A 25544-nucleotide genomic window follows, 5' to 3' on the forward strand; every position below is an offset into this window, starting at 1 on the left:
TAAACCATTCCTTTGCCCCTATTCTGGTCCTCATGAGGTCCAGGAAAAACTCCAGCCCTTTCTACACTCTTACTAGATTCAGGAATTCCTTCTTCCAGTCCATCTTCCCACCTCTCAGTAGGGACCAGAAGTTGGATCCCTAGACCTCCTATTCTTCTTGAACCCACTTATTTGGATTTCCCCCAAAATAGGACATAGGAGTTCTTATGTTCTCAGACTACACCTTCATGCACACATCCCTTTCCTTCCTACACTACAGTGGCCTTCTTGCTACTGACTTTAGGACACGGGGTGCAGGAAATGACACCAGTGGCTTTAGCTGTCCTATAGCTATGAACTGGGAGGTGATGGCTTCTGGTGCTTTGCCTATAATGGCGAGTACTTCACTGCCCACAATCCAGCAAGCTGGACTTGGGGATCGTCCCTTCCAGAACCAGAAAGGAAGAGGAGACAGGTGGTGGTAGGCAGCCAGCTTTCAGCAGTATGAGCCTGGCTGCAGAGAGATTGTAGGAAGAGACTTTGGGAATTGCTATGGGCAGAGCTTAGAGGCCAGGAACCCAAGCCTCTAGGATACTAGGACTTTCTCTTGTCCAAGACTTCTTAGGCCTTGGATGAGATGAGTGTCTTAAATTTCTCCTTCAGAAAGAACCCATAGAAAATGTTAAAATTCCCAATTAGAGACAAGGAAAACACATTGAGAGCAATTCTCTACAAGGGTCTTAGTGGCAGTGGGGAAGTGGATGGATTTGTGTGTTTTTATGCCTCTGATCTCTTATTTTCTTTATTGTCAGGAGATTCTTGCAGACTTAATTGATAGGGAGACTACAAGCCTACATAACCGGGGAGGGAGGGAAAAGCGGGGAAGGCAGGGGAAAGTGAATGGGGCAGTAAGGAGAGGTTAAGAAACTAAGACAACCCTTAACCCTTAGTTCCTCATTATTGTCTCCATCTTTTATGTGAGTCTCCAGGAGGCCCTTGGGGAACACACCCTCAGATGGCTAGCATTTGATCTCTATCCACCTAATATCACCCTGACCTGGCTTACAGATAAAGAACCTCTGAGCCAGAGACTTCAGGACCCTGAGGCTACCTGACCTAGAGGAGATAGGAACTGACCAATTTCACCTAGACACCAAGTCTAGGTGGCACAATGGCTAGATCCCTGGGGCTAGAGTTAGGAAGACTTGAGTTCAAATGTGATCTCACTTACTACCTGTATGAGGCTAGGCTAGTCATTTAGCATCTGTCTGCCTCAGTTTCCTCAACTGTAAAATTGAGAAAATAATAGCACTTACCTCCCAAGGCTGTTGTGAGGATCAAATGAAATATTTGTAAAGCACTTGGCACAGTGCCTGGCATTTAATTAATATTGTTTCCCCTTCCCTCTTCTAGACCTACACCCCACCATCACCTACTCTTCTAATGTTCAGAAATCATTCCTCCTTTGTTCATATTCATAGATTCTAACCTCTCTTTTCTTCACCCTTCAGGGAATAATCAGACACTTTCTCAGTGCTGAGCCTACTTTAGGTGAGATCCCAGGGCAAGGGCAAGGGATAAAGAGCTGTGGGAGCTTAAGGCTAGATATTTAGGAGTTGAATGGAAGGAAAAGGATGCAAAGCAATTAGATGTGCTTCTACCATTGTTTCTCTCTCATAGACCAAGGAAGAGACCATTCCTCAGAGGCATGGAGACAATAACACAGACACCTTCTCAAGTGAGAAATATAAAATATTTTTTCCCTATTACTGGAGGATTTTTCTCCCTCTTCATCAGCAGCCTTGGTTAAGAGTCTGGGAATTTAGTTTACATTAATTTATTCACCAAAAATAACAACCTTGAGCTAGGGGATCTTCTGAGTATTAAAGAATTCTTAATTCAAACTAGGGAAAAGGGGAAATTGTTACACTAAGTCTCGGGACAAGATGAAATAAATATAAACAGGTTCAATAGAAATTTAGACACATTAGTAAATGATGGAACCCTAATGGATTAAGTTCAAAATAGGAAAGGCTGGTTGATTCCTTCACACTAGCCCTCTCAGGCTGCTGTAGACCTGGATTCCAGAGTTTGGTCCCTCAGTATTTCTATTCACTTACAAAAGACTGACTTTACTATATAACAAATATTTATCAAGTCAGAACCTTTATGTCCAGCAATAGGAAGAGTACAAAGAATAATGATTCTTGTCCATAAGACAGTCCAGCTTCAGAGACAAAACTTAATATATACAAAACAATTAGATAACATCTAAGTACTAAATTGTGTGGCTCTTAGGTGTAATATAATAGTGAGAAAAGGCTGATGGCTTTTTAGGACTTGTGCTTAGTTCTCAACAGAAAGAAAGGAAAGGTATAGAAGCGAGGAAGGGTGAAAGCAGTACTAATAAAAAACAGAACCGAATATAAGAAATTGAGGTCAAATGTATAGTAGTGTGTTTAATTTGGGGAAGGGGTTGGGGGAAACATTTTAGAAAAGGTATCAACAGACTGGAGTATCTACAAGAATCAGATGAAAGGCCAGGAAATTCAACATGGAGAATAACCTAGTATTTATGTAGCATTATGCCATTTAACAGATTAAGAAAATTGAGGCAGAGGTTGAATGACTTGTGCCCAGAGTCAGCCAGCTAGCTATGCATCAGAGACTGGGTTTGAACTTATTAGATCTTGTGTCCCACTATCAATCTACTTCAACACCTAGCTGAAGGGACACTTAGTAGGCACTTAATCAGTTGTATTTCCAGAATTCGAAAAGATATTTGGCTTGGCCCCAAAGCACAGAAATAAGCATTGAGTGAACATTGTAAAGGTACACAGGTAAAAGGAATTGATGAAAAGGAAACAATCAAAAAGTGGAATAAGTAGTTTAAGAAGATTCCTATCCCCTACACCCCACCCCATCCCACCCCATCCCCTAAGGTCCTCAGTTAAAGAACTGACCACTTCTCAGGATTACTAATAGATGTGTCCCGAACTGGACTGACAAGATGATCCTTGAGGTTCCTTCTAGCTCTGGGAATGATTTTCTGTGAGTAAATAGTAAAAGTGAGGAGTTACAAAAGAAAAAGAGGGAGAAGCTAGACTGTGAGGAGGAGGAACAATTTATAGGAAAATGAGAGGTCAGTTCTTTTCAAATGAAAATTCAAATATTAAGCACAACACACTTTCCTATCAAAGTAGGACTATTTATCAAGAAGCCAGAAAGGATAGGCCTGGGGAGTAAGGTAGGAGGGGGTAGTGATCCTGCTCTGGGGAAACAAGAGCAGGCAAGGGTGAAAGCAATGGTAGGGATAAAAAATAAAAAGAATGAGTAGGAAACACAGGGAAAAAAACCCTGTGAACCTGATTTAGGTTCACAAAGAACCTAAACTGGAACTACCTTAGCACTTAAGATCCAAAGGACAGTGGTGCCTGGTGGATTAAAATATTATATGCAGCCCAGGAACAGGAGTTCATGAACTCTGGGGTTGGCCAGTCTGAGGAGGGAACAAGAGCAGTGAAGCGGGCAGGGGCGGGGGACTGGGCAGGGCCCTGGAAGAAGTCAGTTCCTGGCAACTGCAAGGCAGTTTGGACATAACTCCCTCCCCAGCCCGACTGCCATGGGTCTCCCTCTGCCCTGGCTCTCTCATTACTGCTACCGGTTCCTGCTGTCCCGGATCATGGCCCGCCACATCTCTCGTAGGGTCTGCTCCCAGAATGCTGGGCCACCTACAGAAGAATTAGCTACCGAAGAGACCAGGAAGACTCTATTCCCAAACAGGGTAAGAAGGGTGAGAATGGGGACTTGCATTACTTTAGACTGGGGGAAAAGAATTAGTCCAATCCAATCCACCAACACCCACACCCACAGTCCCCTTGGGATAGAAACATCCAATTCTCTAATCCATACTAGAGTCCTTTCCCTTCCACTCCTCCCCCAATTCCTTCATATAGCAGAGTCCATAAAGTCCTTGAACAGGTCCCTGGTTTAGGAGTTAATTATTTGTCAGAGGGGAGGGGCAGTTTCCTTTTTTTTTTTTTTTTTTTTCAGCAAGGCCATACTGTCCCTTTCATCCAGACATGAGACCAATATCTGCCCCTAGTACCTAATCTCTTCTACTGTCCTAATATAGCAGGAGGCCAGGCCTTGATTTCAAAAGAAGGGGTAACAGAAGAAGCAGTTTTTCTCTCCAGTAAACTCTGCATCACAGCCTAGTTAAGTTCCTCTGAATCCTCGGCATCTTCCCTCCAGGGTCCAGGCCACAGAAGAGCTGAACTGGCCCAGGCAGAAGAACTGCTGGAACAACAACTAGAGCTATATCAAGCCCTGCTGGAAGGGCAAGAAGGGGCATGGGAAGCTCAAGCCCTTGTACTCAAGATCCAGAAGCTCAAGGAGCAGATGAGGCGGCACCGAGACAGCCTGAGAGGTGATGCTTGAGGGGACCCATCCTTACCTTCATTCACTGGCTGAATCCAAACACTTCTAAGAACCCTTTTGCCCCAGGATCCTATCTTGTTCCCTCCTTTTCTGGAGAGCATCCAATGAGGGGAAATAGGAACGCTCTCCTTCTAAGTAGGGTCAAGAAATGGGAAGGGGTACTCAAGGGAAGCCAGTCCTTCCTCATCCTAATTAATAATTGAATCCCCTCACAATGATCCTATTTCCAGTCCCCTAAGATGACTTCCATTCTTTGCTCAAGGCTGAAGAGAAGAAAAAAACACCATCCACTGCCATCCCTCAAATAAAGGAACAAAACCCTCAGACACTCGATACTTTTTTGTTTCATTTTTAGTTTTGTTAAAAAAAAAAAAATCCGACAGGACAAATCAATAAGGGTGTTTGGGGGGATGACATGAACAGGGCCATTGGGGGTAGGGAGGCTGGGGGTAGGTGGCAGTAGTGTCTCCTTCACCCCCGCGCCCGAGTGTTCGGCTCCTGGGGAGAGAGAGTGTATCATACTCCAGGGACAGGCCAAGGCCTCTACCGAGTCTGCTCAACTGGAAAAAAAAAAAAAAAAAGAAAGAAAGAAAGAAATTAAAATAGGGTGGGAATAGTGATAGAAAGGCAAGTGATACAGAAAAAGAATTATAGATAGATTGAGGAGGAAGAAGAGGGAAAGGTGATAAGAATGAAAGAATAAGACATTCTAAGACTTAAAAGAAAAAAAAGGCCCAATGAAGTGAGATCATGTGATGAGGGAATGTCCAATACTCACTGTAGGAAGAAATGTCTATTTCATCAGGCAGTTCACTGATGTTAACCTCAAAGCGATCCTGGACATCATTGAGGATTTTGGCATCATTTTCATCTGATACAAACGTGATGGCCAAACCTTTTGTACCAAACCGGCCTGCCCTAGCCACCTAGGAACAAGGCGGTGATAAAGTCAAGAAATATCCGAGGAAAAGACAGGGTATAGAAAAGACGGTAAAGGGCCAAAAAATGAGGAAGGGGCTGGAAGACCAAGAGAGAAGGCATTAAAAAGTACCACCCAACTGTGGGGCTTTACCCTATGTAAGTAGGTATCTGAATCCTCTGGCATGTCATAGTTGAAGGCAATGTTTACTCGCTCAATATCCATGCCTCGGCCAAACAGGTTAGTGGCCACAAGGATTCGACGCTGGAAATCCTTGAATTGTTGATACCGGGACAACCTAAAGGTGGGAACAGGGAGAAGAGAACAGAGAAGGATATGAAGTCGCCCTTAGTACTCCTCTGGTTCCCCAACCCAAATCCTCTGCTCACCTCTCCTCTTGGGGCATCCCACGATGAATGGCAATAGCTGGGAAATTCTGTTCCACTAGGAGCTGGGCCAGGGCAATGCAGCGCTGCACAGATTTCACGAAGATCACCACCTGTGAGCAGTGGGGTGAGAAAGAAGATTCAGTAACCATCTTATCTCAGAATACCCAACCCAATTCAATCCTTTCTTTCACCTCCAACCCACATACTCCTGCTATTCTGACAGCCTTTAAAAAAGGCTATATTCACTGTTTGTCTGCTTCACTTGATTCTGAAAATTTTATCTTGAGAATAAGATAAAACCAGAGGGAAGTTATGGGAGGTTACCAAAAAAAATAATAAAATAAGGATTTTATGGAAAAGTAAAAACTGACAAGATGATGCTTGCATTTATAAAATCATGAAGATCGAGCACACAGAAATGATTTCCTTAGTATTAGATCTAACGAACCCCCACTAGAGAACATTCCTTCAAGGGATTTTTCTCCAGTTTTCTTCCTTTGTCTGGTCCCTCCCTCCCACCTTTAGGCTCAGCTGACCTGGTTGAACTCCAGAACATCCAGGAGATCGAAGAGCTTTCGGTTCTTCTCATTGTCCTTCAGCTTCACGTAGTACTGCTGCAGCCCGTGCAGCGTCAGCTTCGTCTCATCATCCACGAAGATCTCCATTGGCTGGGGGGGGAGGAAGGAAGGGGACGGAGGAGGGAGGGCAGAGTGGGGGTGTTAAACCTGAGGGGGGTGGGGAGGGTGGGGATAGGTGACTCCCAATACACCCCATGAATGGGATCGGGAGAATAGAGTTAAGATGTCAAGTACCCTTCCCATCTCCAACCCCATAGCCTCCCAAACTCAACATGGTCTCTTTTCTATAAAACAAGATTTTACATAAGCCATGTTAGGATGTCATTAAAAACCCATGGAAAATATTAGAGGGCCAGAAGGACAAAGGACCGAACTGATGGCCTTAAGTAAAACCATCCAATGGCAAGAGGCTACTCAGATGGATTAGAAAAGATCACCTTAGTTTGCCTGAGAGAAAGGGGCAAAAGTGAATGTGATCAAAAGAGGGATATGATATCAATAATCACATAAATCTGAAATGGTAAAAAGTTATGACAGGATGACTTAGAGAGAGATAATTAAATCTCTTAAAGATCAGAATGCCATGTTAAAGCTAATTGAAAGGAAATGGACATTTCTTAAAGTGAAAGACTTATGTTGCTTTCACCTTTCAGCCAGAACCATCTAAGATGGGAGACCCTTTACAGGACTGGCTTTCTCTAGAACCTAAGGTTAAATAAATTCCAGTAGTAAGGGCATTCAGGCAAAGAAATGAATTCATTATTATATAAGAATTCTCCTTTATAGCTCCCGATCCCCTTGAAGGGAAGGATAAAACCACTGCAAAGGTAATAAAAAGATTCAACCTTAATCCCCATTTGCTTTTCTAATCTCTCTAGCTAGCCCTAAATTCTGTAAAGAAAGTGATGGTTCAATTCACTTAGGAGCAGGAGTTTAAAAGCCTCCTTGAAATTCAACTCTATTACCCACAGGGGGTAACCGTACAAGAGAGGCATCCCACATTAAGGAGAAATAAATAAACCCCATGCCCAAGCCTTGTATCCCACTATTCTTTTCCCCACTCTGAAAACCCCCAGATTCCCACCTAGTTACAGCAAAGTAAAGATCTTCACTTGTTACCTTGCCCTTTCCCCCTCCCGGAAAAAAAGGAAACAAAAAACCCAAAAAAATCCACCACCCACTCAGGAGCACCCCCGCAACTCGCATGGGCGAAGGGAACGCGGTACACGTAAGGTTCAGGAAAAAAAAACCGGGAACGGAAAAAAAGGCTGGTTTGGTCCTCTGCTTCCTGGACACGGTTCTCCTGCGGCCTCCGCTGCCGCCTTCCGATGATGGATGCCATCCGCAATCCCCCGCCGCGCTGAGTCTCTGCTGCTGGCTCACATCTCCACAGGGTCCAGATGGGGGAGGATGAGGAAAGGGAAGGGAAGGAGTAGAAGGGTCGGGGGTTGAGGTGCCAAAGGCCCCCACCCCTGAAGGTGGGGAGGGGGCAGACTCATTTGTGATTTTTGCTCTTCTCTTGGCCATGCCCTGCAATATGTCTGTCCCTCTCTTGCTCTCCTGTCATCAGGAAATGTGGGTTTTGGGGAGATGAGTTTTTAGGGGGGCCAAAAGGCCCCAATTGTGCTCGATGCCACCTTGAGGGTGTATGCTCATGTGGGACAAGGGAAATAGTGGATGGTGGGGTAGGACATTCTGTCCCACCCTGCCAAAGGGAAAAAGAATTTTGTTGTTTGGGTTTCTTATTTTGTTGGGGTTTATTTGATTTCTACCCGCTCTCGTGTTTATCCCGACCAAGTCTTCCGGAGTTTCCCTGGCACCCGCGCAGACCTTATCACTGGCTGTCTCTATCACTGTCTTTCCAGGGAGGATTCAGCCCTGGGGGGGTGTCACATGACTCCATCTCAGCGCTGGGAGGACAAGGGAGAGGGTAGACTGGAGAAGGTCGAGGAGAGGGAGTAGGAGAAGGCTGCGGGCAGGGGATGGAGGGAGAGAAGGTAGAAGGGTATTTACGTCTTGCATGAACTTGCGGCAGACAGGGCGGATCTCTTTGCTCAGGGTGGCACTGAACATCATGACCTGCTTCTCATGGGGGGTCATGCGGAAAATTTCCTGGACATCCCGACGCATGTCTATAAAAGAGGAGTGATGAGGAAGCTAAGCATAGAGCAACACAAAAATGAGTACTTTACAATAACCGAAGAAAACAAGAGTTCACTATATGCCTCCGTGTCTTCTACTCACACTTATTGTAAATCTAAACTAAATCAGTATACTACTTTGGGTTTTAATATGCTGACAATACCTACCTCATTAATTCTGCCAAGATATCTTCAACTTTTTCCAAATATTGCTCAAAATTCCCCTTCCAAAATTTTCTTACTAATTAAACAGACTCAGTCTTCTCGCTGAAGATTTCAGTATGTTTCCTAGTTACAGTAACTAAAATTTAGCCTATCTACTAGTTCAGTTCTTATTTCAATGTCCTGGTTATGCTCTCTCTTCCTACCCTAAAAGCTGAGCTCCCCCTTTCTCTTCCTCTCCCCACCCCCAGTAGTTCTCAAAATTGCCAGGAATAGACTCTGCAAACATAAAGCTGAATAATTGTTAAAGTATTCTCAGGTTAAGGAAGTTCTTCTATAGTGTGAAGGCACTATACAACAATAAACAAAAAGTAAAACGTTATTATTCCCATCACTAAAGCTACCCAAAGTGCCATGCTGACTTGCTTGAACTCCCCTGATACCCTTTCATCATGAACCAATGAATGCATTCACAGATATTCAAAGAATCCCAGCTTCTGAAACCCAGAACCATTAGTCATGGGTGATAGATTGAGTCGTCCTGGCACTTAGATGCTCCATTTTAACATGGATACATCATGTGGCTCCAAGGGTCAAATACACTGACCTTCAATTTCCATGAGCTATATATAACCCTAGTTCTGGAATTCCTCTATTTTTCAGGTCTTCCACTCACCGAGTTGTTCGAGCATTTTGTCACACTCATCCAAGATAAAATGTTTAATATGCTTGAGATTGAGGCTCTTATTTCGGGCCAGGGCTAAGATACGGCCTGGAGTCCCCACGACAATGTGTGGACAGTTCTTCTTCAGCACCTCTTCATCCTTTTTTATTGACAGACCACCAAAAAACACCGCCACCTGCCATCCAGAATTGAGAAGGTCACCTTACAGACTAATTATCTTCCTATTTCCTAAACAGCCACCATTTCCCAGTCTTGATTTCTTCCCTGTTTGGCTAAAACCTTCTCTTAGTGTCATATAAAAATTTCAGAAATCTAATGCTCTCATTCTATACATAAGGAAAAGTAAATTCAAAGGTTGACTCCCTCCCTATTTCAGTTAGGCAGTGGCAGAATCAGGGCTAGAACTCAAATCTTCTGACTTTAGCTAGTGTTCCTTCCATACCCTTTTGCTCATAATTCTGAAGTCTTGCTTTGCTCTGGGATTAGGATGAATGTATTGAGGGAACTGAGAACATTGAAAGGCAGAGATTTTGGTTTGTTGCAAAGTTAAATTGGACACAATTTACCCCAACCAAGACAGCCCAGTTCTGACTGGGAAGAAGTAAAATCAAGCAAACTCATCTGTACCTAAGCAGACAGCATGCTTTCTACTCCAATACAGTTAAGTGAGAAAAGTATAATGGGAACCTCTTAGGCCATCCATCCATCCAGTGGTCCAGATAGCCAGGCCTCAATTTTCTGCTATCCTAAAGAATGAAGACATCATATACCTTCCGAATCCACATATACCATTAGGGATAGAGAGCTTAAAACCTTCCCACACCACACACCCTAAGCTTTTATCCATACTATCACTTTCTAGAGTATCCCAAATAGTTATCAGGAAGAAAAAAGACCTAAATATAAAAATGAGGCACAAAGAGCAAGAAAAGTAACTTAAAGGCAAAGAAACTGAGAAGCAAAGGGTCAGGATAATAGAATCAACTACATACCCCAGTTTACACACCACTTAACAAAGGAGACTGGGGAAGAATTAGCAAAAATAAAGTATTTAAGAGCCTCTGGCCACTGAAAATTCACCAATAATGAGATAAAGGGTTTTGAGGGAGATTAATGAAATCTACTGAAAATTTCACCCACATTCAACTTTCCAAGAACCTGCCTACTGCATAAAACAAAACACACTTGAAGACAATATTTATTCTGGAAATGGCTAAATTCATTTTAGAATTAGATGGCCTGATTTTCTACTACATTCCCAAAAAACTTCTTAATTACTGCTCTCTTCCTCCACCCTTATTTTCTACTCTTAATCTAGTCTTCTCCCCATCAATTACCTTGACATTAGGCATGTATTTGGAGAAACGCTCATATTCTTTGCTGATCTGAAAAGCCAGCTCCCGGGTGTGACACATCACCAGCACAGAAACCTTAGACAGATATAGACAGGTGTTCAGCAAATTGCCCTTTATTTAAGAAAAAACCAACCATAACAAGAAACTACAACCAACAATTCCAATCCTGGGACCTAATAGTTTAAGTACCTCTCATGCATTTAAAACCAAAAGTGCCTTGTGAAATACAGGCACTCAAGAATAATTTGTAAAGCACTTTCATGTATTTTTGGCCTTCACAACTAGAAAATGAATTCCTTGAAGGAAACTTTTCCATTATTTCCCCAGTCTTGCCTCATACAACTCTTAAATACTAGGGAGAATTTTTTTAAAGTCTTAAATTAACTCCAAAACCTTTAAATTGAGTATGGTCTTGAAAATAGGTCTATACATTTTAATGTTAGGTTTTGAAGTCAGAAGGTCCTCACCTCCCACTCCCAACCTCTTTCACCCTGCCCAGGACCTATCTGCCATCAGTCAAGGGTGATAGATAGAGGTCATCTCAGCACTGAGTGCTCATGTCTCTGAAAACACATCATGTGGCTTAGATAGGAATACTTTTTTCACTTCAAAATTCATTCCTCATTTTCTCCCACATAGTCTATACCTGACCAGTGACTGGTTCCAGCTGCTGCAGCGTAGCCAATACAAACACAGCTGTCTTTCCCATGCCTGACTTGGCCTGGCACAAGACATCCATTCCCAAGATGGCCTGAGGTATACACTCATGCTGGACTGAGGAAAGAAAAAGAAAAAACGATAGATTAAAAGTAGATTTCCCCTCCCAGACTCACAAATCTAAAACTCCTAAAATCTTTTTCAGACTATAGGAACCAGCGTCAATATTTGATAGAAGCAGCTAAATGATTCAGTGGATAGACCAGAGTTCAAATCCAGTCTCAAACATTTATTAGTTGTGTGACCCTGGATAAGTCACTTAACGTGTCTACCTCAGTTTCTACATCTATAAAATGGGTTAATAATAGCACTAACCTCCCAGAATTGTAAGGACCAAATGAGACATTTTTATAAAGCATCTAATAGTATCAGGCACACAGTAAGCACTTAATGTTTATTCCTCACCCTTTTTACACTCCAAGATAATTTCTTGGAGTGTAAAAAATGGAGAAAGGAAGAAAAAAATGTGATTTTGAATAAAAAATCTGGTTGCTGTAATTTTAGGCAATAATAACCCTAAAAAATGGGATTATGGATTCAGTCTTCAGGAAAAAAAATCTTTCTATTACTCTTTTACCTTTTTATTCCATCCTAATTCTCTAAGTGTTGACTCTCAGAAAAATGCTTACCTCTTCCAAATTCCATCATAATCTGCTCACCCCATTTTTACCAGTCTACCCACACCTTACCTCAATCATCTCCTGTTAATTCAACCAACATTACCTCTCGCTCTATCCATCTTTCTAGTTCAATAGACATCTTGGCACTGCTTTATCCTTCTCTGACCTCACTCTAGAAACCTTTAACCTACTGCTGCCATCAATTCCCCAGTTTTTATCATCCTCCAAAGTTTATTTTCTATTACCTCAAAGCCCCTTGTCCCTGAATTTCCCTTCTCTTTGGTTCCTAAACTCATGGTGCAAAAAAGAAAGATGTTTACCTTCAGATGGATGCTCAAAGCCACAATCTACAATGGCTCGGAGCAGCTCTGGCTTAAGTAGAAAGTCACGGAAGCCAGAACTGTGGATGGAGACATAGGAGCCTTTCACATCTTTCTTTGCAGGGGCCTCAGCTCCATCTCCCCCAGCTGCTGTCTCCACTTCATCATCTTCATAATCCAGGAGTTCATTGTCCACATCATTTTCTGCCATAGTTGGGTCAGGGACAAGAGATCTAGATAGACTCTGGGAAAACTCGGTCCAGGGAAGCTTAAGTGGTAGAGGTTCAGGAAGCAGCAAGGGAAGATGGAGACACTGGATTCAGAAGTGAGAGCTAAGGAAGATAGGATTGGGAAAAACAAGCTGGTGATAAAAAGAAAAAAAATTCCCACCAACCTCCAGTTTTTTCCATATACCTTCCTCTTTTTAAAAATTTTGAGCTATTTCTTCTGGATAGAGAAAAACAGACAAGCTAGAATACAAAAATGAGGTTTGAGGACAGAGAGAAGTGGATTTATTATTTTGGGGGGAGGGGCAAAATTTGAGTTGTAACAGATGTAGGAACCAGAGTAATAGAAAAAGATAAGAAAATGATGATAGTATGAAGCAACTACAAAGCAAAAGTTCAGTGGAAAATTTAGAAATACAAAGAGTTAAGGGGAAAAAATTTTTTTTATTTACAAAGAAGGGAGGGTCTGGAGCTGGAGCAAAGACTGCAGCAGCGTTAATATCTAACGACTTATAGAAGAAATAACTTCTTCCCACCCCCAAACCTGCAGCAACCAAAGGTATGATATTCATAGCTCGCAGAGTTCTAGTCTCATGACGAACACATTACGTTGCTGGTTGTTACTCAAGCCCCAGTCTGTCCAAGTCCCTCTTGAACAGGGACCTACCAGAGGTGGAGAACCTTAAAGTCAAAAGGCAAACGTTCTTCATCAATGGGAAGTAGGATGGGGAGACAAAAGAGTTCTTCACTAAGAGTATCACATTTCCCTTCCAACATTTTAATGGCTTGAATCAAATGGGGAGGATCAAGGGGAAGAAAACTGTTGGTAATTTACAGACATGGGACCCAGAAACCTGTCCCTCTTATAAAAAGAATCAGGAGAAAAGACTCCATGGGCAGTGTTGCTTTAGATAAGACTGCATTGTCCGTATATTATACTCCCCACAAACATACTGGCTAAAGAGGAGACTGTGTCCCTCCCGACCTTCTCCAGCTGGAGTAGGGCCGCTGGCGGGGAAGAGGAGGATGGAGACAAAGCGCGTGAGATTACCAGAGGGGACTCGGCGGCTGGCACACAATGGCGCCACGGCCGCCATCTTGGGTCCTCCCCTTTCGCTCCCGGCCATCCCCTCCCCCCTGGGGGGGGGTTCTTCCCTCGCGGGCGGGGCGGGAAAAGAGGCGGAAATAACGGCCCCGCAGGGGCCAGGAGGCTAAAGCATCGCTCTTGGCAGGGATATTGGGGGTCTCTTGCTATCGAATGGGCTTAGAGAAGGATGGATGGATGTGGATAAAGGCCGTGGCCGCCGCTTACCTGAGCGGGGAAGAAATGCGTCTGGTGGCGGCAGCGGCGGCGACCGACGAAAGCGGCCTCCACTTCCGGTCCCCGCGTTCCCTCTCCCCTTTCCACCCCACTCTTTCCAGGATACCAGTGCGCAGACGCGAGGAACAGGAAGCAAGGCTCGAGGACCTCCTACGAATCAACCGTCCCGCGCATTAAAGAGATGCCCTCTGGATCGCCTGATTAGATGTAAACTATGAATTTCTTTTCAGTTCTTCCGTCACCTCTCTAATCAAAGTTGTGAGGGGAAATTCACTTTCTCTTTTTTGTAAACCCTCCCCATACCACTACCCCGGACTCTCTTCTACTATTTTGCTTTTCAGTCAGGCTTGCTTAAAGCACTGCTTTTCACTTGGAACGCAATGAATGGGTCGCGGAAGTGGCGGAACGTTCTCCCGGCGTCCTACGACTGCCGCAGTTGCCAAGGTGACCTAGACGTAGGCTAGGCTTTACCGGGCCTCTGTGATGGGTATGACTGCTGAGGACGTGGGATGGAAGGAAAGGGAAGTAGATTTAGGAGTTCTGAAAGGGGAAGTAACTGAGCGCCCTCGTCTTATTTTTATCCTATGACCCTGCAGGAAGAAGGTTAATGGGCATGCCGCCATTCAGACAAGGAACCTTAGCGACCTCCTGGTGCAATCCTGCCAGTCAACAAGCATTTATCAAGTGTCTACTGATGATGCAAGAAAAAACAAAAAGCAAAAAACCCAAAAAAAAACCCTACAGTCCAGGCCTCCAAGAACTAATACTCTAATGGAGATGTGTACATACAAGATAGAGAACAAAGGGAATGTAGTCTCAGAGAAAAGCACTGGGGATTGGGGGGGGGGGGGTGAGAGGGGACCTGTGGGAAGGAGGCATCTTGTATTGAGATTTGAGCAAAGTCTTCCCTGTAGCTGGGGTGGAGGGGAAGAGGAAGATGTCTGCACAGCTGACCAGAGAATCCCTCCCCCCCCTCCCCCGCACTGTCTTCCAGGCAGATGGGCCCACTTACGGATTTTGGAACAATGCTAACGTGTCATAACAAATTTATAAAGGATATATGACCACTGACTTGCCACTGTCACAGGACATAGCTGGGTAAAGTTACTGGGTGCCCCAGGAAGGCAGCAGTTTTAAGGACCCAAAGATAGGGATGAAAAGCCTAAATTCAGGCACAAGGCTTCATTTTCCATTCCTCTTGCTGTTGCTTCCATTTTTGGGATCTACATTCACAAAAACTTGCCCCTTCTGCCTAGAGCCAGGGTGAAATTCAAATGCTTTCTTGGGATGAGGGATATCTCATACCTTTATCACTTGTTGGAATATCATATAAATATAAACTGTAGTGTGAAATAATGGAGGGGAAAAACAATGGATTTAGAGTGGAAGATTTGGGTACAAATTCCAGGTTTGCCTCTTATTTAAAATTGTGCTGCTTTCAAAAACTAGTTTTCCCCTTCTAGGAATTAGAACACGTAAGACAATGTGGAAAGTAAGGGAATTGGTTTGTCCTAAACTTAAATATTTCAAGTTTCAAAAAATGTTTTATCCTAAGTTTAATAAGTAATGAAAGTGAAAGGGAATGAAAAATGAAATATTATGAGAGATTCTTCCAAAAAAAAGAATTCTTACAAGTTTTCATAATTTATTTTATTGACATTCACATTTGTTTCATTTTACAATTGAATAGAACAATAGGAAATTAAAGTGTGGGAAAAGGAAAATAGAGAAGGATAGAGGACACTCACATAAGAACACCACTTGGAATAAAGAAAGTAAAACAAGTCTCTTCAAGAAATTGTGAGAAACAGAAAAAAAAAGGAGAAGTAACAGGAATGATGTAAAGATTATAAAAAGGAAAGAGCAGAAGAAAAAGAAACTCTTAAGAGTCACAAGATTAATAAAATTTTAGAGGTCAGCTAGTTTCATCACTGGTCAAAGGAACGCCATGCAGGGAAATCCATACACTTTGAAGGATGGTCCTTTAAATCAGAAGGCTACTAGGATTACTTAATTGATATCAACTGGGGAGAGATTTTGATCTACCTGGGAGAAATCTTAATAATAATGATGCATAGCCTTTAATACTTTAAGGTTTGCAAAACATTTTACAAAAGTCATCTCATTTAATCTTCACTAGAACATTGTAATTACATGCAATTGTCTCCATTTTACATATGAAAAAATTAAGTAACTTGTTCAGACACACAACTATTACCATGACTAGAGAGCAGTTATCAAAGTCAAGATTTTAAGGTAGATTTAGATTCTATGTGAAAGAAACATCATTCTCTGAGAATTTAAAAGGTCCTGGTAGGAGTTATGGAGCTAAAGATTTAGGATTCTACATGGGAGAATTACAGGGTAACTTCTTGCATTTCTGGAGGACTGATGGGAGAAAAGGGATATGGCTGGAGGACAAGGTATAAAGTTTTGGGAAGAGAGGAGATGATTAGTACAGAGTCCCTAGGCAGCAATCCGATAGTTGGGATGTATCTGGGGTCTGATGTCACAGACCATGCCAAGAAGTTGAGCCAGGACACACTCACGACTGTTCTGCTGAGAACTCTGCATGCTCTGTATCTGGCGCCGAGTTGCCTGCTCCACCTCAGCTGACAAGTTCCCCTGGGAACCCATGGCCTGTTTTGGAGAGGAGGGGGTAAGGTGGGTGAAGGCATTGGGAAAAGAGAAATAGGAAACAAAAAGTCCCAAGAGTGTGAGGTTGCCACAAGAGAAAGCAAGAGAAAAAAAAAGACCCAAATATGAATATTACTCCTTCCCCTGAATATTTTATGTACAGACTATGCAAATTATACAAAAGCCATCGAGGCCACAGAGAGATATATGTACATTAAGACCCAAATTCCAAAAACTGAATTCCCCATCCACTTTAACATTATCACCTGACCCAGGAAGATTTTATATTTTCCACCCTAGCCCACTGCTATTTTCCACAATGGATATAAAAAAGCACAAACACTACCTCATAAATTCTGTGCTTTCCTGAGAGACTTCCCTCCACAAAAATATTTGAAAATGCTAATGTACCTCATAAAGGTCCCCATTCCATTAGAGAAATTACCCTGATAACGTTTTCCAATATGCAATACATGCCAAATCTTACCGCTTGTTGCTTGCTCTGGAACTCCTGCTCCTGTTCCCTACGGTATTGCTCTACCTCCATCTGAGCTTCTTCCTTGGCCTGTTTCAGACGCCGAGCCTTCCCTGGAGTGAAAGAAGGGAAGAACCACCTTTAGAAAGATAGTTTAAAGGGCACTTTCAACCAAAAGAGTCCTTCATGATCACCATGGTAGTTCAATTCTTTATATATCTCTAAAGAAATGCTTATATGTCTTTAAAGAAACGCTGGCATCTTAGGCTACCTCACATCCTACTTCTCTGTCCCCCTCCCCCCCATTCCTCTTGTAATTAAATTGGCCAATCCATCTAAAACCCTATTAGTTCCCCATCAAGGCTCTCACTCTTTCGAGCATCTGCCACCTTCTCAGCTGCTCTTTTCTCAGCCTGCAGCAGTTGCTGGATGCCCTGAGATTGACTGGCCATCTCTATTTGTAAGTGGTGATGCTACCAAAGGTACCAGTTTACTGCCACTACCTCCACCCCCACACCCCACCACATGCAGCTATCCTTCTTCACTCCGTTGGGTCTTAGTGTCCCCCTGCTCTCGAAGTTTCCTCTTATTCCCAATTCTGGCTAATTATTCCACCTCATTCCCTTGCTCTTGCAGTAGTACCATCTGAGGGCAACAGAGACCAGATTATTGCCTGTTGGGGTGGAGGAGGGGTAGGGAGAGAAAGAAGTTTTCTAGCCTCTATTTTTTGACAGCATGAGTTCTACCTCATTCTCGGTTTTGGTGAATAGGGTTTCTGTGAAAGGTAAAAGAGATCATAATGGAAATTGAGGGCTATGAACATGAAGGACAATAAAGTCTGTGAGGAAGAGATCATCACAGAGTGGGAATACAGATGATGAACCATTCTGGTTTTTCTCTAAATCTCAGCAATTCCATTCCACAATAACTAGCATTTGTTTAATGCTCTTAAGGCTTGCAAAATGCTTTACAATTTGGTCTCATTTTATCCATAAAACAACCCCAGAACGTACCTGCTATTGTTATCCCCATTGTACAAGTGAGGAAACAGAAATTAAATGACTTGCCCCGGGTCACACAGCTAGTATGTGTGAACAGAGCACATTTGAACCTGGAAATACCTAACCTAAGATATTAATGTAACCTTGGGCAAGTTACTTAAGGGAAAAAATATGTCCTCACTTCAATAACATGCCTCATGTTACTAATGTCACCTTTTTTGATCCTCACAACCCTGGGAGGTACATGATGTAATCTTCATTTTATAAATGAGGAATCTGAGGCAGACATAATGACTTGCCCAGGCTCACAATTATATATGTTCTTTTATTATTATTATTATTATAGCTTTTTATATACAAAACATATGCATGGGTAATTTTTCAACATTGATCCTTGCAAAAACTTCTATTTCAACTTTTCCCCTCCTTCCCTCCATCCTCTCCCCTAAATGGCAGGTAATCCCATACATGTTAAATATGTTAAAGTATATGTTAAATATAATCTATGTATACATATTTATACAATTATCTTGTTGCACAAGAAAGATCAGATTTAGAAAGAAGTTAAAAATAACCTGAGAAGAAAAAACAAAAATGCAAGCAAACAATAACAGAAAGAGTGGAAATGTTATGTTGTGGTCCATACTCATTTCCTAAGTTCTTTCTCTGGGTGTAGCTGGTTCTGTTCATTACAGATCAATTGGAAGTGATTTGGATCCTTTCATTGCTTAAGAGAGCTAATTCATCAGAATTGATCATCATGTAATATTGTTGAAGTGTATAATGATCTCCTGGTTCTGCTCATTTCACTTAGCAACGTTCATGTAAGTCTCTCCAAGTCTCTCTGTATTCATCCTGCTGGTCATTTCTTACAGAACAATAATATTCCATAATATTCATATACCACAATTTATTCAGCCATTCTCTGATTGATGGGCATCTACTCAATTTCTAGTTTCTAGCCACTATGAAAAGGGCTGCCACAAACATTTTTGCACATACGGGTCCCTTTCCCTTCTTTAATATCTCTTTGGGTTATAAGCCCAGTAGTAACACTGTTGGATCAAAGGAGATGCACAGTTTTATAACTTTTTGAGTATACTTCCAAACTGCTCTCCGGAATGGGTGGCTCCATTCACAACTCCACCAACAATGCATCAGTGTCCCAATTTTCCCACATCCCCTCCAACATTTGTCATTATTTTTTCCTGTCCCCTTAGTCAATCTGACAGGTGTGTAGTGGTATCTTAGAGTTGTCTTAATTTGCATTTCTCTGATCAACAATGATTTGGAACACCTTTTCCTATGGGTAGAAAGTTTCAATTTCATCATCTGAAAATTGTTCATATCCTTTGACCATTTGTCAATTGGAGAATGGCTTGATTTCTTATAAATTAGAGTCAGTTCTCTATATATTTTAGAGATGAGATCTTTATAAAAACCTTTAGCTGTAGAAATGTTTTCCCAGTTTATTGCTTCCCTTCTAATCCTATCCACATTAGATTTATTTGTACAAAAGCTTTTTAACTTTATATAATCGAAATTTTCTATTTTGTGATCAGTAATGACCTCTAGATCTTCTTTGGTCACAAATTCTTTCCATTTGAGATATTTCTATTTCTGTCTACTTGTTTCTTCATTTGTAAACTGAAGATAATAGCATCTACTTACAAGAGTTGTTGTGATAATGTTGAGGTCTAGATTTGGGGTACCTAAATGAAATTGGGGTTTAGTTGAGGTCTAGTGGCAGATTTGGGGTACAGGGAGTCAAGCAAAGCTCCCCTGCAACTCCCTTGGATTCGGCGGTAAATGAGGTCTAGTAGCGGCATGAGTTCCCAATAAAAGCATTTATTGGCCCGAGAGCTAGATTGATCAAAGAGGTTTATTATTGGGTAAGCAAGGTTAAAGTATAGGTGAAGGTAGAGATAAGGAGGGCACCGGACAGAGGGTCCAGTGGACAGAGGGTCCTCACATGGCTAGCATGTTTGGAATCTCTGCAAAGAGGGAGTCCCAGCAGCTCCTTTTTATAATGGGAAATTTAGCTTGAGGGGCTTTTGGTGTAGCTCCAAAGTTGGCTCAGATCTGGGTGGGGCTGGGACAGGTCAGATCTTCTATTGGAATTCAAAGGGACCAGGATTTGTGAGTTAAAAGGTAATTTACATTATTAACTAGGAGAGGGTGGGAATCTAGAAAGGAATCTTTCCCACATCAATAACAAAAAATGAAATATTTGTAAAGTGTTTTGCAAACCTTAAAAAGCAAAGTAAATTCGTATTGATGAGGTCTAGATATGGGGTACCTAAATGAAATTAGGGTTTAATTGAGGTCTAGTGCAGGTTTGGGGTACAGGGAGTCAAATAGAGCTCCCCTGCAATCCCATTAGATTCCGCGCAAGGATATGGAATTAAATGAGGTCTAGTAAGGGTAGGAGAATCCCTTGTAAAGGAATTTACTGGGCTGAAAAGCTCGATTGATAAAAGAGGTTTATTATGGGGTTTGGAAGTAAGGTTAAAGTCTAGTTAAGGAAATCGATGAAGGTAGAGAGAGGAGGGCACCGGAAATAGGGTTCCAGTAGACAGAGATCCCTAGCGTGCCAGATAGAAGGCTCCAGCTTGACTCTTATAAGGAGAGATTTAGCTAAAGGGGCCTGTGGGTGGAGTCCCAAGTTGGCTCCTCTCTGGATTTCAGTGGGGGCTTGAGTTTGCTTGGTGGGGGTTGGGAAACCTGAGCAGATCATTAGAATGGGGGCTGGGACAGCATAGGCCCGGATCTTCTATTGGAATTCAAAGGGATGCTTTTGACCAGGATTTGTGAATCAAACATCCTAGCTTCCTGGATTGATAATGCATCAGCTAGGAGGGGTTAGGAATCAGAAATAAACTAATTCTTAAAGGGACCACAACCCACTTCATTCCCCCCTCAAGCAGTTAAAACTTAAAGAGAGAAAAAAAAAAAATTGGGGCAGAGTTTTTTATTGAGGCAGAATTGAAGAGTTCCTCCTTCAAGGATTTTCTGAGTTCAGGGGTCCCCTCTTCAGTATGATTAACGATTACAAGTCTGAGGCCAGGTTTGAACTCTAGAACTTTATCGACTCCCTGAGCTCCTCCTCCCTCTCTTCTGTCTCTTCCTCATTTCCAGTCCTTTGTTCAGTTTGTAATTCTGTCTCATTTCTCCCCACATCCACCTTCTGCCAGTCCTTTGTGTCTTCTTCCCGGGTTCCTTTCTCTCCAGATTTTTCTCCCCTCCCCAGCCTCCATTTTCCTCTTTATTTATTTAATTAATTAAAATTTAAAAGGCCAGACCCCAGCCCAACCAGCGAAGGCCGTCGGTGGTGAAATCACAGCAAAACTGTTCATCATTCAAGCTTCTCCATTTCACGCCCCAGCCAAAGAGGAAAGCCCCTCCTCTTTCCCTACTCCTCCCAGGCCAGCGGAACCTTTGTCTCGAGCTCCGCGTTGTTTGTCCGGAACTGACAATGAAACAACTAGGTCGTTGTTGCTGTCCGCCTTGTTCTCCCCTAGCTCCTTTCCGATTCGTTTCCGCCCTTTTCCCTTCTGGCAGCCCGGCCTGAGGCGGGACTCCGGCACAGTTTAGCTGTGTTTAAGAGGTCTTATCTTCTCTCCACCGAGCTTCAGACAAAGAGTTTACCGCTCTTTTAGGCCTGGTGTTGCGATGATTTCTGCAAAACGATCGAGGGCCTAGAATTCCCAACTCTCCTGGAGACCAAGTCTTTTCACCTGACAATCATATTCCTTATCCGTCATGTGATTGGGATTGGGCTAGATCTGGAGTCCTTAACTTCTGGAGTGGGGTGGATCTATTCGGCTATCTCGGAATAACATTTAAAAATTATTAAAGAAAAGACTAAATTTCAGTTCGATGTTAGTGAAAATAGATTTCATTTTCCCCGACTCCAGAAAGCAGACATTTAAGGGCCCTACTCACTATTAGGGCTTTGCAAGGTAATATTCCCTGGTCAATTGGGACAGCCCTAGGGGGTCTCTCCTGCCTCCAACCTGAGGAGCCCTGAAGGAGGACTTGGGCCCTGCCCACTCATAAAATATAAATATCAAAATATAAACAGATTATTATCAAATTAGGTGATCACAAAATCCATATTCTGAAGTTTTACCACTAGCCCAATGTTCCTCTACTAAAAAGATAATCAGTCTTCTTTATTGTACTTTCTGAACGTGACTAATGCGGAAATATGTTTTGCATGACTCCATATATAAATGGGTATCGAATTTCTTGCCTTTTCAATGGATTAAGGTGGAACTGAAGAGAGGGAGAGAATTTGGAATGGAAAATAAAATGACAAAACTATGTAATAGGAAAAAAGATTGTACTTTTTTACGTAAAGACCCCCAAATAATTTTATCCCCATTCCAAAATTATATAGCTACTTAGCATAGTATCCTATAGGACTATACTTAAGTTTTGAGAAGACAGTTTTTATTTTAAAACAACATGAAAGGTAGAAGTGTATAAAAGTGGAAATAGGGAGAATAGATGGGAAAGAGAGCATGGAGCTTATATTCTCTTCTGATTTTAATTGTTTTATTTTTTTCTCTTCTCCAATACCCATCATGGGTTCTTCCTCTTAACAACATAGACATGAGCCATGTTTCAGAAGATATCTTTCTACAAGACATCTGAGCAAGGCTCAATCCCTCTTTCAACACCACCCAAGGCTGGATATTAGATGCTGGAGAACCACCACCACTCCCATCAAGCCTGTGCTTGCCATGATATCTCTACCCTTCAACTACTACTTTACTTTGGTGCTGATCCCACTTACCAGGACTGCCATGGGAATATTGTTGTGCATGCTGCTGTTCTTCAAGGTCCTAGTGGTGAGTCCACCCCTTATAAGGATAGCTTTGAAAGTGTCAGACAGTAATCTAAAATGAATCTAAGATGAAAGCAAAACCCTTGAGTTGCCTGGTTATGAATGAATTTCTTTGGCAAATGGGAATAATAATGATAGTTACCCTATCTATAGGATTTGTTGTGAAGGTCAAAATGGATAACCTATAACAGTTGTAAACATGAACAAATAATATGTATGTAGCTGTGTTTATATATAATATATATGTATATAAATACACATATAAAGATTTCTATCCATGATGGGTTTATATATATTTATGACTATATATATATACACATATATATGCATATATATATATTCACACATATATACTTATAATATGGATCCAAGATGGCACTCAAATAAGATTTTTACATCCATTCATTTAGCTCCTACTCTTGCTTGCTTTCAAGATAGCAGTCATTTTTCTAATCTGCCTTTCCTGTCCAGATCTATTTTTTTCCCCAGTTCCCACTATTTTGCCCATGATAATGGTCTTCTGGCTAAAAGTTGGTACCCAAATGTGTAATTTTTCTTACTCTCCAGAGTGCCTATCCTCCCTCCTCCCCCCCCCCCCCATTATGTAATTTCTCTAGTGCCCAGATAAGACAGGTATGTGGTACAACACATAGAGTTCTGGGTCTGGAGTCAGGAAAACCAATCTTCCTGAATTCAAATATGGCCTCAGACACTTATTAGTGTGACTCTGGGCAAGTCACTTAATTTTGTTTCCTTCAGCTTTCTATTTAAATGAGCTGGAGAAGGAAATGGCAGTCTCTTTAAAGTGATTGAACAACAATAACAAAACCCAGGTAGTAACTATCAGTATTCTTATGAGATGAAAGCCACAGCAAACAATTTTGCCCTTTGACAATTTTAACCCTTGCCAACAGCCTACAAGGACTTCTTGCCTCCGATGACAAAATGTCCCACTTCCATGAAAATGAAGGATAAACAAGGAGAGACCTGAGGGGAACTTCTGGGCTGGAAAACCTCTCCAGAGAGTATTTGTAGAAATGAGGAAGAATCTTATAAAGAGAGAAAATGGAGACAAAAGCTTCAGGAGGAACTAGAGGATTAGTGGCAGGAGATGCTGGGGAGGTTTGAAGGTAAGAAAATCCCAACTAATGCCCTATAGGTATTTCAGTGGTTCCTCATCTCCCCCACTTTCCATGTCTTATTGTTTAGCTATTCCACATTAATTCCCATCCCTTTAATTTTTTTTGTCTCCATATCTTTTGACTCGCATCTGTCTCCTGACTATCTTCTGTCTGACCTTATTGTTTCTCTTCCTTCTCCCTCCTTAAGCCTTGCCATTTATATACCCATTGTTCCTTAGGTGATGAGGATGCTGCCTTAGATATCCCAGAGTCTGAGTCCTATTCTGTATGGACTGAATGTCTGGTCCAAGAACCTGCCCAGAAATAACGACCTCAACAAGCAACAGAGAGAGTCCAGCATCCAAAAAAAAATGTATGTCAGCCTCCTACCATGCTGGCAACAAGAAAATGAATGTCAGCTATGCCAAGAGCAAGCCCAGCCAAGGAAGAGATGAGGGAAAGCGAACTAAGAATGGCCAGGAAGCCAGGGGGCATTGTAGAGGAGACTGTAACAGGACAAAGCCCAAGAGAAACCTCACCAAGAGAGGGAACAGATTTTGGTGTTTGGGAGCTATACCCTGGCACTGCCTTGGAAGGAAGGTCCCTGAGGCAATGGCAGCATCCTAGTAGCTGGGGACCCCACCCACAGATTGGAGAATCTTAAGGAAATATTTGAGGGTCCAGCAGGTTCAGTGGCATCCTGACCGATGCCTACAGAGATTTGGGGGCCAAATTGAGGCCAAAGAAAGGGAAAAAGTAATAGAAATTGTGACAGCTCTGTCTCAAGTCCTCAGTCAATATGCAGAAGGCCTAAAATGATCTGGAAGAAAAAGAGAATGAGTACATTTAATATAAATAATGAAAACCACAAGATAAGGACAGAGAATAAGGACAAAATATGGAACCTGGAATAAGGAAAAAATTGAGTATGGAACTGTAGGAAAAGTTGATACCTGAATGAGGACAAATTGTGGGTTAGAGATAAAAACTGAGCTGGAGCAGTGGTGGGAGTTACTACCACTAAAGTCCCTTTTCTTCCTACTCATTTCCTAATAAAATATAGTTCCCCATCTTACTCTTGAGTGCTACTCTGCCTTTTTCCATCTATGTGGTTTCTATCACCTATGACATCTCCTTCCTTCCAGAATTCTAAGCCTATATAGTTCCATATGCCAGAGACCTACATGTGCATGTGATGTACTCTTAACCTATGACATCAGCTCATCCTGGCCACTCCATCCTCCCAAGATCAAGGCCCAGAGGCTTCAGCTTGCCTCACCAAAGCTCTCATCCCCTCCCTTTTCCCCCAAACTCCCCCTCTCACCCCCATCCCCCCACAACTTTTAGACCAAGTGCCTAAATCACCTCAACCCAGTTGTTTGTGGCTGGAGAAAGAGGCTTACTGTCAAGTCAAAAAAGGGAACAAAACTAGTCTTTTCTCTTCTCCTTCCCACCCCCTAACCTCTACCAGAACCACATCCTCCACCCCCTTACTTCCACCCCCTCCCCCAGGGCTTTCCCTTTGCTGAGTCACTAGGATTTGAGGTGGAGGGTAGTTGAGACTAGGAGACCCTTCAAGAGGATTGTAAGGAGGACAGAGTTAAG

At 42.3% G+C, this 25544-nt stretch overlaps 4 protein-coding genes and 2 non-coding genes across 6 annotated transcripts; 2 read left to right on the top strand and 4 right to left on the bottom strand.

Moving 5' to 3' along the window:
* The first annotated feature begins 3048 nt into the window (after positions 1-3048).
* Positions 3049-4752, top strand: MCCD1 (mitochondrial coiled-coil domain 1). The gene is made up of 2 exons (XM_051996197.1): positions 3049-3763; positions 4234-4752. The coding sequence occupies exons 1-2, from the start codon at positions 3602-3604 to the stop codon at positions 4417-4419; spliced, it is 348 nt and encodes a 115-aa protein (XP_051852157.1). The 5' UTR covers positions 3049-3601; the 3' UTR covers positions 4420-4752.
* Positions 4753-13936, bottom strand: DDX39B (DExD-box helicase 39B). Its single transcript, XM_051996195.1, has 11 exons — positions 13845-13936; positions 12306-12637; positions 11295-11422; positions 10631-10723; positions 9285-9468; positions 8319-8437; positions 6264-6395; positions 5728-5837; positions 5492-5636; positions 5198-5345; positions 4753-4979 (listed from the first exon to the last, which is right to left on the bottom strand). The coding sequence occupies exons 2-11, from the start codon at positions 12514-12516 to the stop codon at positions 4963-4965; spliced, it is 1287 nt and encodes a 428-aa protein (XP_051852155.1). The 5' UTR covers positions 12517-12637; positions 13845-13936; the 3' UTR covers positions 4753-4962.
* On the bottom strand, positions 9117-9193 carry LOC127563600 (small nucleolar RNA SNORD83). Its single transcript, XR_007954042.1, has one exon. It is a non-coding gene; the product is annotated as a small nucleolar RNA SNORD83 (small nucleolar RNA).
* Positions 11156-11231, bottom strand: LOC127563599 (small nucleolar RNA SNORD83). The gene has a single exon (XR_007954041.1). It is a non-coding gene; the product is annotated as a small nucleolar RNA SNORD83 (small nucleolar RNA).
* A 1552-nt stretch (positions 13937-15488) lies between the features above and the next one.
* ATP6V1G2 (ATPase H+ transporting V1 subunit G2) lies at positions 15489-17490 on the bottom strand. Its single transcript, XM_051996196.1, has 3 exons — positions 17336-17490; positions 16978-17078; positions 15489-16493 (listed from the first exon to the last, which is right to left on the bottom strand). The coding sequence occupies exons 1-3, from the start codon at positions 17415-17417 to the stop codon at positions 16320-16322; spliced, it is 357 nt and encodes a 118-aa protein (XP_051852156.1). The 5' UTR covers positions 17418-17490; the 3' UTR covers positions 15489-16319.
* Positions 17491-21934: 4444 nt separating this feature from the next.
* NFKBIL1 (NFKB inhibitor like 1) lies at positions 21935-25014 on the top strand. Its single transcript, XM_051996674.1, is given in 5 exon segments — positions 21935-22669; positions 22671-22694; positions 22696-22822; positions 23733-23948; positions 24238-25014. Coding segments are annotated over 5 exon segments (1065 nt in total). The 5' UTR covers positions 21935-22492; the 3' UTR covers positions 24759-25014.
* The last annotated feature ends 530 nt before the right edge of the window (positions 25015-25544 follow it).

This window comes from Antechinus flavipes, chromosome 4, assembly GCF_016432865.1.
Source record: "Antechinus flavipes isolate AdamAnt ecotype Samford, QLD, Australia chromosome 4, AdamAnt_v2, whole genome shotgun sequence".
Lineage (NCBI taxonomy): Eukaryota > Metazoa > Chordata > Mammalia > Dasyuromorphia > Dasyuridae > Antechinus > Antechinus flavipes.

Coding starts and splice junctions, on each gene's coding strand:
- MCCD1 (XM_051996197.1), top strand. CDS start 3,602: ATGGGTCTCCCTCTGCCCTGGCTCTCTCATTACTGCTACCGGTTCCTG. Junction 3,764..4,233: donor AGACTCTATTCCCAAACAGG/GTAAGAAGGGTG, acceptor TCTTCCCTCCAG/GGTCCAGGCCACAGAAGAGC.
- ATP6V1G2 (XM_051996196.1), bottom strand. CDS start 17,417: ATGGCCAGTCAATCTCAGGGCATCCAGCAACTGCTGCAGGCTGAGAAA. Junction 17,079..17,335: donor GGTGGCAGATGCTCGAAAGA/GTGAGAGCCTTG, acceptor CTTTCACTCCAG/GGAAGGCTCGGCGTCTGAAA. Junction 16,494..16,977: donor TCCAGAGCAAGCAACAAGCG/GTAAGATTTGGC, acceptor TCTCCAAAACAG/GCCATGGGTTCCCAGGGGAA.
- DDX39B (XM_051996195.1), bottom strand. CDS start 12,516: ATGGCAGAAAATGATGTGGACAATGAACTCCTGGATTATGAAGATGAT. Junction 8,438..9,284: donor CAAAATGCTCGAACAACTCG/GTGAGTGGAAGA, acceptor CCTCTTTTATAG/ACATGCGTCGGGATGTCCAG. Junction 5,838..6,263: donor ATGTTCTGGAGTTCAACCAG/GTCAGCTGAGCC, acceptor CACTGCTCACAG/GTGGTGATCTTCGTGAAATC.